The sequence below is a fragment of the Micrasema longulum genome, unplaced genomic scaffold (assembly GCF_059751315.1).
Source record: "Micrasema longulum isolate JH-2025_06_02 unplaced genomic scaffold, ASM5975131v1 h1tg000073l, whole genome shotgun sequence".
Taxonomy (NCBI): Eukaryota; Metazoa; Arthropoda; class Insecta; order Trichoptera; family Brachycentridae; genus Micrasema; species Micrasema longulum.
The window spans coordinates 729029-739009 of NW_028277280.1; the positions used below are offsets into that span (position 1 = coordinate 729029).

The window sequence follows — 9981 nt, forward strand, 5'->3', positions numbered from 1 at the left end:
CACATGAAATAGAGAGCTCGACGTGTGACGGGTGCGGTAGCCAGGGACATTTAATGATAACTCCGACATAAGAGCCGGACTATCAAGGCGTCCACTGAGTATGTCATGTAGGACCCCCATGTCTAATAGTTGACGGCTATCTTTTAAACTAAGCAAGAGGTGCTTTTTGTAAGAAGACATATAATTGAAATCGGTGTTCCTGCATCTCCAGTTAAGATGTCTAAGAAAAGTGGTCGTGTTTCCTAAGACCAAATATATCTTATGCATGTAATCTGAAGTCATTTGAGTTTATGAATCATTTTGTAGCTTATGATTAGCATGAAACAAATTGAATTTACTTCTTGACTCTAGATTCTGCCTCTTTTGGGTTTCCCTGCGATTGCCTTTAGTATTTTCATCTCTGACGTTCTGAGCAGTTATTTGGTTTTTCTATTTTGCTTTTTTATTTAGTTTTTCTACTTGGTTTTTTGTATTTTTTATTTTCTCTCCATCTATCCTCGCCTTTGTTGTATACACCATGATTTGGTGTGACACACGTTTTGTATATCCGAATTATGTTTTCAATAATCATGTGTTCATTGTACTATACGACATTTCTTTCCATCCACATGTTTATTAACTGAGATGGATATGTTCTCATAATCATTATGGCAGCATTATCTGCATGGCATGTGATGTTAATCACCTTATCTCCCTTAGCATATACTACTATAGTGAATATTCACTACTTTTTTTTATTCTTAAAAGTGTTTTTTTAAATATATTTATTCTGCTTGTGTAAGAAAAGGTTTTAGGCGTATAAATTTTTATTGTATATTTAGTTGTAAAGGTGCTAAACTTGCTTTGTTTCTTTGTTGTTCTCAATATGTGTTATTTTCTAAATGCTAATATTATTTATGTCCCGAATTGAGTTGTTGTAACTCCTGCGAATGTAATTCAACGTATTAGACTTGTAAAATACTTTGTGTTATATGATTTATAAATAAAAAATAAAAAAAATAGCGGATGTTAATGCTAATGCAATAAAATTACAATTAAGTGTTGCTAATGCTAATTATTAAATCGCTACCTAAAATTACTCCGGATCAAGTCACAAAGCGAAGCAGTTGGCAATTAGTCAGTGACCGTTCACGAAAAACAACGCTTTGCACGGTCTTTATTGTTATTTATATTCAGTATTTTAGTTTAATTTATCCCTAAAATGAATTCCTGGTTCATGTTGTGTTGTTTTTTGGTGTTGGGGGAGGTTGCATTAGGAGAAGATGTCCAATTTTTACCGTGTCCAGGAGAAGGTATTAAAACCGCTCTTTTCAATAATATTATTGTCGTAGAAGAAGTAAACAATATTTTTCTCTTTTTCTTTCTCTTCGTCTAGATCCGTTGATCTGTTCTAGCAGAAAGCTACTTCTCTTGAGACGTTGAGATCCAACTGTCCCTCCATCTTTAACCAAAGTCAAAGTTTAATTTTAGCTGTTACATTATGCTCAAACAGCCCATCTTTAGGATTTTATTTGGAAAGAGATATTCTTATAATCAGTCCATCAATTTGCCTAATCACTTCGGTTCAGATATTTGTGAAACTAGACTGTTTTATTAATAATTATGTAAATGCATACTCTTTTAGAAACTAAGTGCGAGATAAACCGGGTGAATGTGGATCCTTGCAAGGAGGCTGAAACTGGTTCACCCTGTAGACTAAAAAGGGGCAAAACAGCCGCTATTTCTTTTGATTTCACGCCACGTAAGTACCTACTTGCTATTATTTAATAATATTAAGCATCTGAGATAGATGCAACTGACATAATAACACGTATACGAGATGATCGTGGTCTTTTTTACCTTCCATCAGACACAGGGTGTGCAGTAAGTTCTTGGTGTCTGACCATCATACCGTATAAACGGTTTCGGGAAATGGAAAGTTAAGACAAGCTTCATACACCCTCAAGAATCCTTCCTAGAATCCTGAACTCCCTGTATTAACGTTTTTTTTTTTTTAAATATATATTTAAATCCCTTTTCTTTTTTTGGTTTCTTTTTCTCTCCTTCCAAACTCATTATCTGATTCCACATTTCTCATCCTTAAATACGTAAATTAGGTTTTTTTACATTTTTATTTATTTATCTTTTTGATATATATTTTCGTTTTTTAGTACCCACACTTTTTTGACCAGTCTGTTTTTTGGTTGGCTGGAAGATATTTATACTAGCAATAAGTCCGCCAAATGACTTATTCTTTGTACTTGAAGCTTTAAATAAACAAAAATTAAAATAAATAAGCTTGGATTTGCCCCTGACTCAGGCAGTGCAAATTCCAATCGTGTACGCACTTTGTAGCTGCAAGTACAAAAAAACACACCAGTTTGACATAAACTACTTGACTAAAATTGAGACCTTAAAAATTGTGCACAAAATAACACTGGGAAACATACAAGACGACGACATAATATTAGTTAAAAATGCTGACATGCACAAATATAACACCAGACAACAACAACACTATCATATTGAAAAAGCAAAGACAAACACAGGACAGTCAAAAATACTACATAATGAACTTAAACACTACAACGACCTACCTTACTTCTTGAAAACTTTTAATGGAGACAAATTTAAAATCAATCTGAAAAAGCACATGATGACTGAACTACTAGACTAGACGAGACATATAATGACTAGACAATATTAAATTTCTAATGTAACCCTAACGGGTTTTTAAAAATTTGTAATAAATAAATAAAAAAAGGCGTTTATTTCTAGCTTCTGTGTATACCTAAATGTCATCAACTATTAAATTATTTCACACTTAAATTTCGTAAATAGGGCCTAGAATTTCAACTCTTCATGTGGTCCGTAGCTGCAGGACGCGTTGTATCTAACTCTTATTTACAAACGATAAAAAATTTTTTTTTTTAAATTTAGAACCTTTTTTTAAATTTAGAATTTTATACTGTTCATGCGCTCTGTAGCTTCAAGACGCGCTGTATCTGTTATTAAATTCTACCATAGCTGGAAACGAGGAACTGTAACATTGCACAGCGCCCTGAAGTGGTTTTCACTAAAATGGCGCTATGTAAATTAGCCATAATAATATCACTTAAATTCGCAGTACCTACCTCCCTTAAACACATCATTACTTTTATGCTTGGAAAATGACAATTAATAGATATAATATCATTTATATTATTTGAGTCTTACTTCGGATGGTTTTAAATTTAATTATTGACTTTAAAATAGATGTTCGGTGTGATTTGTTATTTTCTGGTTTGGCAATTCGTCACAGTGCGAAGGTCCTATGGAGTTTAAATAAACTCATTTTAAGTTATAAGTTGAAGGTTGTGTGAGAATGCAATAAATTAAACTTGATTAATCGTCTACTTGCTTTGTAATTAAAGCGAAATTTTATTTGGTTTTAATGAACAAAATAAAATTTCGCTTTATCTATGAATGTGCGCAAAATGGGTTGTATGAACCCAGTTTCAATAATTTGATAAGTTAGTTTATTTAATTAATTTTATGAGGGCCAAAGGTTATTTGATTCAAATAAAAATATCGCAAAAATGACATCAAAATATTAAACATGTTTGATAAATGATATTACTATATGGGAATTATAAAAATGTGATATTATTTGAATATATTATTATATTGGAGTCTGTAAAACAGTTAACGGTGGTGAAACGTGATTTTAATTTCTTAACTTCCTTAATAATAAATTAATAAGTCTAAATAAGGGTTTTGCAGTCTCTTGGTAGGTTTATGTGAAGTATTAAGCACTGTGACATTCACTCCAATGTCTGTTACATTCAAACTAATTATTTTTAATGACCTATGTATATATTAAAATTTAGCTAAAAACATGCTATGGAACTTAAATATTTACATCTCAAATATTCGTCCTAAAAAAATACAAATAATACAATTCGTTAAAAGGGTTTAAACTAAACTATTTTTTGAAAATTTAAATATTATTAAAGGCCTTAAACCTTCCTTCAAATTTGTGGGATTTAAAATGCTTGTATGTCTTTTTAAAGTCAAAACTTAAGGTTCTCCTTTAACTAAATGTTTACATACTTAAATACTTCTTTTTGGTACGATTACCAAAGTACCTACACAATTTCAGCAGAAAATTTGCCAATATAATATTTTAAATGCAAATCGAGAAGTAATTGCATTTTAGTGATATACAACTTTTAAGGCTATAGTCTGGTAAAACGCACGCAAAATGAGGAAATCATACGATTTTGCCATTTTAAAACGATTTTTTTTTTAATCGCGCAATAATAATATATATATATTTATAAATTAGATAAAGACAAGAATTTTTAAAGATATTTTTATACTGAAAAACATTCTTAAAAATTATATGTAACTTAAATATAATTACTTTTAGACCGGAAGATAACGCAATTTTAAATTTAGACTAAACTAAGGTATCTGTGTTCTCATATAAAAACTAAGTATCGAACTAAAATGTACATTTATAATTTGAAGATAATAAATTGAACATGAAAGTGGCCGAAGCAAAATCTTAATTTTTTGTTTTTGAAAAGAAATGCAAGCATTTTAAATCACATACATTTTTGTGACATTTTCCATTATTTCTTCATAAAATTATGCCTTCGGTAATAGTTAAAAAAATATATCTTTATAGAAATATTTTAGTTTAAGCCTTTTTTTATAGAATCTTATTCTTTTTTCTTTTAAAAGAAGATAATTCTGGATGTAATATTCAAATTCTAACAATATCTTTTTAACGTTTTTATTACCTTCATACCTGCCCTTACCGGTACCGATAAGATTTTTTTTAAATATTCGTTTTGAAATGGCAAAATCGTATGAATTCCTCATTTTGCGTGCTTTTTACCAGAGTTTTTATACAGCCTTAAGTAAATATTTAATCAGAAATACCATAGAAAACGGATGTTTTTAAAATGAAGTGATTTCGAAACAAATGCGTTTTAGGCGCAGATAGCTGACTTAATGTTTTTATTCAAGCTTTTAAATAGCATTGCAGACTACCCTTATTGACCATCCTTCAAACTTACCCGTCTCACCAAATTATTTTACTGTGCTGACGTTAATACTAAAGACGTAAAATTTTTAATTAGTAATTTGTACAATAACTTTTTTTCTTAACTTATTTTTCATTTTTATTTTAATGTATATTATGAACAAATATTTTTTTTTTTGAAATTTCGTAAAGGATCCAAAATAAAACACTTTCATTAGATTTAATTTAAGTTTTTTTTTTTTTTTTTATGTGACGCGTTTTGCCTTCTTGGAACATTATTAAACTTTGATAAACGTTTGATAATGTCCTAACAAGACGAAACGCGTCACATATATAAAAAAATGAGATTAAATCCAATAAAAGTGTTTTATTTTGGATTCTCTCCATTATGAACGTTGGACCAACGTTCATAATGGAGTTCTACCAATTGTCTGCATACGCAATTTTTTTTTTTTTTTTTCAATTTTGATTTTCTTGTAATATAACTCATGACTCATTATTTACAATGTTAATTATAAGTCTGAATTCGTTTTCAGCCTAGTATTAAGTATCTGTTATATTATAACTGTATAATTGTGTATTTGACTGTAGATTAAACTATTTTATTTTTTAAAGGGTAAAATCGTATATTTTCCCTACTTTTTATTAAACTACAGCCTTAATATACGTTTATTTTCATCTATCTCTTATGTCTCATTTTTTTCAGAATTTTCCGGACAGGCAATTAGCAACGCAGTGTACTGGACCGGGGGTATAATGGACATTTCCTTCCCAACAGTTGATCTGAACGCTTGTACGAATGTTAAATGTCCTCTCACAGCTGGACAGAAATCTTCCTACAGCTATGATTTAGTTATTTCCAAAAATTACCCGACCGTAAGTGTTCTTTCATTTTTTTAAATGTATTTTTTTGATTTGTAACTTGAAAAATATAAAATCTTATTTACATCGTGTATTATTTTTAAGATAAATATTTATATATATTTTGAAACCTTGATTTTTGATGAGAAAACCCATTAAGCATCTGCTTCTTTGTTCATGGCTGGTAGAGCCCCTCACCTCAGCAGGAAGCTTATTAAACAGTCTATGGGGCGGAAATTTCAAAAATCATTCAAAATAAATCAATAGTTTGGAAATAAATAATTGCATTTTGTATGCCAATATAATAACTACAATTTATTATTCTCAAATCGTTTTGTTTTTATTTCAAATTCTATCAAAAGTAAAATCTGAAGCTAAAATAAACCAAAGAACTATAAACATTATTGTTTAAATACCTTGTTAATTTTAGAATTAAAAAAAATCTTTTTCTGTTATTTTATTCGAATGATAAATGATAAGTACAATAATGAACTAATATATATATATTTTACTATTATTGTGAATTGGTAGAATTATGCTATAGGGAGAAAAAATATTAACATGTTTTTTGGTTGTTGTTTCAGAGAGCCTATGATGTGAAATGGAAATTATGGAATGAACAGAATGAACAATGCTGTTTTATTATAGTTATTAAATTAGTTCGTTAAATGAAACCACATTATATTGTGTAAATAAAGTGTCATGCTAGATTTTAATGTAGTATTTAAAAATGATTTAAATATAAATAAATAATAACATTAATACCACGGTGTGTCTAATTAAACAATATTTATGTAGGTTGCATTCAGAAAATACAGTTTTAAAATTTATTAATTACAAAAGTACGTATCGTCGCCGTTCAGGCAAAAATCAATACCCCAAAAAACATAATTTTGAGAAATCACAATTTGAAATTTCGGAGACCAAGGAAAAACCAGATTTTTATGTTTTGGAGGTTTTATGTACATAATATGATTTGTTCATGTCTTTCTAATAAATTTCATTGGTATTTTTGTCCTTCGGATACATTAAAAAATATCTGGAAGATTTTTAATTAGGCAAGATGGCTGAAATTTGTTTAAGTAACATTTGCTTTTTTATAATCTGGAGTAAGCAAGCTATAAGCGTTAGTAAAAAGAAGGAAATATTAGAAATAATTATTATTATTTTGTGGTTGAAAATTATTTTTTATTTAAAGGAATATTTTTTTAAATGTTTTAATGTTTTTTTTATTTTTATTATTTATTTATTTAGTTCTATGTATTACATAGTCTAATATATATTTACAACACAATATTTACATCTATACTTATTCTAACATTATTTATCACTATTATACACTTAGTAACCTAATTATGTACATTTTCATTAATTATATTCACTATTTACACTATTTACTACCTAATATTTTTCACATATATACTTTTTACATTTAATTTTAAATATATTTACATTAATTTCATTTTTTATACTTTCTGGCATTTCTTCAAATAGTTTTATTCCCTTGTACATAAGGCAGTTCTGGGACATTGCTTTTGATTTCTTTTCCAGTCTTATATTTTTAGATCCTCTTGTTGCATAGTTATGAAAGAACTCATTATTTTTTAGTTTATTTTGAAAATAATGTTCAATAATATATCTTCTTCTTCTCTGTCGTTCCTCAGTTCTGAGGGTCGTGATCATCGGTACTCTCGTCAGCCATTCCATTGACAAAGCGTCTCCACTCTTCATGGCTCTGCGCCCTCTCCACAGCTTCATATAGGGTCGCCCGTAAGGTTGTTTTCACCTGGTCGATCCATTGAGCTGCAGCTCTGCCTCTGCTTCTCGTCCTGGCACACTGCCCGTGATTATTATTTTCGGTCACGTTTAGCTATGTGACCGAAGAACTGCAGCATACGTTGGCTGCATATGGTCGATAGGCGAACTTTTATGTTGAGTTCTTCCAGTTCATAGACATTTGTTCTTCTGGCTGTCCATGGTATTCTCAGAATTCGACGCCAACACTCGAAGGCATCTATTCTCTCCTGCTCACGTGCTTTAATTGTCCACGTTTCTGCGCCATACAATAATATTGGGAAGATAAGCGTACGCACTATGAATATTTTAGTTTTTTTCGAGATGCCCCGATCTTGCCAAATTTTAGTCAGTCGAGTCGGTCCATAATATATAGCCACATGGTTGAAAAAACAATAATTTGAATGTATGCAGCTTTTTTCAACCACATTTACCTTGGTAATGTTTGTCTTAAATAACGTTTCGAATGGCAATTTAACTCAAAACTGTCATTTTTAGAGTTAGTGACTTTTGCTTGGACGACAACGATATATTGAGGCTTCACTGACAGAGTGCATTAAGTCATTAAAACAAGTTGCGGGATAACCGCATTTAAAGATTTTTTATTCTTTCAACGCATTATTTCTCCCCCAATTTTCTTTTATTTTAATTTTTTAATGCTTCAAAACAGTAATCTTTATTCTAGTCATAGCGTTAAATTTAAAATCATCATCTTGCACCCATATTAAAAAATATTTTAAATATATAAAGATTTTTGACTTACTGCATTCTGTCAGTAAAGCTACGGTATTATAATATATTACATTAAACTCAATTCAATTCAATTAATTTATGTCAATATAATATATACATTACAAACATACATTCAATACGTACATATTATAAAAAATACATGAAAGAGACTCACGTCACAGTAGTAGGAGAATCCTGCTCCGGAAAACCCCTTCGGATACATGGACAGATCAATATTCAGACCGATGTTGTTCAGCATGGCGGTAGCCCTTCCAACAGGCATAACCATCAGTAGGTTGGTCTTGTATATCGAAATATGAAACAATCTATGCTGACGATGTCTTAGGTAATTATCAGGAACATACAAACCAATATTCATCACAATATTAGAATTATTGACCATATCGCGCAACTTTCTAGTATCTAAACTGTTGTAGCCTAACATACCCTGGAGAAACTCGGTCGGGTAGAGCCAAGGATAATACCTGCACTCTCTCATGTAAAGATATCTCAGAAACTTCTTTTGGATTGTCTCTATCATAAGAGAGTTTTTCAATTCATGTGGCTTCCAAATTATCGATCCACTTTCGAGTCTACTTTGCAACAAGGAATTACCAGAGTTCTCAGTACTCTGGTATTTTCAAAAACCCCAGCAGTACGCAGAACGAATCCCAACATCTTTAATGATTGTCTCTATGTGTTCATAAAATGTCAGGGTGCTTACAAATCTAACGCCCAGATCCATAACATTTAAGAATGAACCTAGGTTAGAGCCTTGCGGGACACCCGAAAAAATGGTAACGTATCCCAAACTCCGTGGGACGAAAGCCCTGTACTGATTTAGGATACAACATAATGGAAAGTGAAAACATATAATACAAAATACCAAAATAAATATTACGATATAAAGATTATTCCACTATCTGAACAACAGGGAGCACTTTGTGTGCAAAATATTATGATTAATAATAAATATTTTTTTCCAATGTCACGCAGCAGTTTCCTGCATTAAATAGTTCATAAATACGTTCGATTAAATTCACGAATACCTGTTTGAGAAGAAAATATATATGTCAAAGCATTTACAGGGCTTTTGACCTGGCATTCGTTGGCTCAAGTGATCTCTATAACCACGCGTAACTTTCACCATTGAACGTGAATTGTCGTCGCTTAAAAATCAATAGATATTTAATTATTCCACCTGACAAATTTTTATAAGCCCCATTGTAAAGTCTGGGATAATTTCTATCAAAATGATTTTCCATCTCAATTGAAATACATGTAAATAGTTTAAAAATCCTCCACGTTAAATACAGATCTTGTTTACGAAGATTTTGACTTATTCAAAACAATGTTTATATTCCGCTGTAAAGGACAGAAATACCCTTCTTATGATTTATTATATTTTGACTTTTAATAAGTCAAAAATTATAATCTAAATTTTGAATCTCTGTGGCTAAAAAGCAATAAATTAAATATAATTAAAACAAAAAATATGAATAAAGGAAACAAAAGAAGTAGTAACGCCGTCAATTGTAGTAGATAACGAAAAACTGAATGAATTTTTTTTTATTAATAAAACG

The 9981-nt window shown here is 30.2% G+C and overlaps 1 protein-coding gene across 1 annotated transcript; it reads left to right on the plus strand.

Moving 5' to 3' along the window:
• Positions 1 to 1101: 1101 nt before the first annotated feature.
• LOC148284957 (MD-2-related lipid-recognition protein-like) lies at positions 1102 to 6636 on the plus strand. The gene is made up of 4 exons (XM_088232254.1): positions 1102 to 1292; positions 1625 to 1741; positions 5718 to 5887; positions 6457 to 6636. Exons 1-4 carry the CDS (start codon positions 1202 to 1204, stop codon positions 6538 to 6540), a joined length of 462 nt encoding a protein of 153 aa, XP_088088380.1. The 5' UTR covers positions 1102 to 1201; the 3' UTR covers positions 6541 to 6636.
• The last annotated feature ends 3345 nt before the right edge of the window (positions 6637 to 9981 follow it).

Coding starts and splice junctions, on each gene's coding strand:
- LOC148284957 (XM_088232254.1), top strand. CDS start 1,202: ATGAATTCCTGGTTCATGTTGTGTTGTTTTTTGGTGTTGGGGGAGGTT. Junction 1,742..5,717: donor TTCTTTTGATTTCACGCCAC/GTAAGTACCTAC, acceptor CATTTTTTTCAG/AATTTTCCGGACAGGCAATT. Junction 5,888..6,456: donor TTTCCAAAAATTACCCGACC/GTAAGTGTTCTT, acceptor TTGTTGTTTCAG/AGAGCCTATGATGTGAAATG.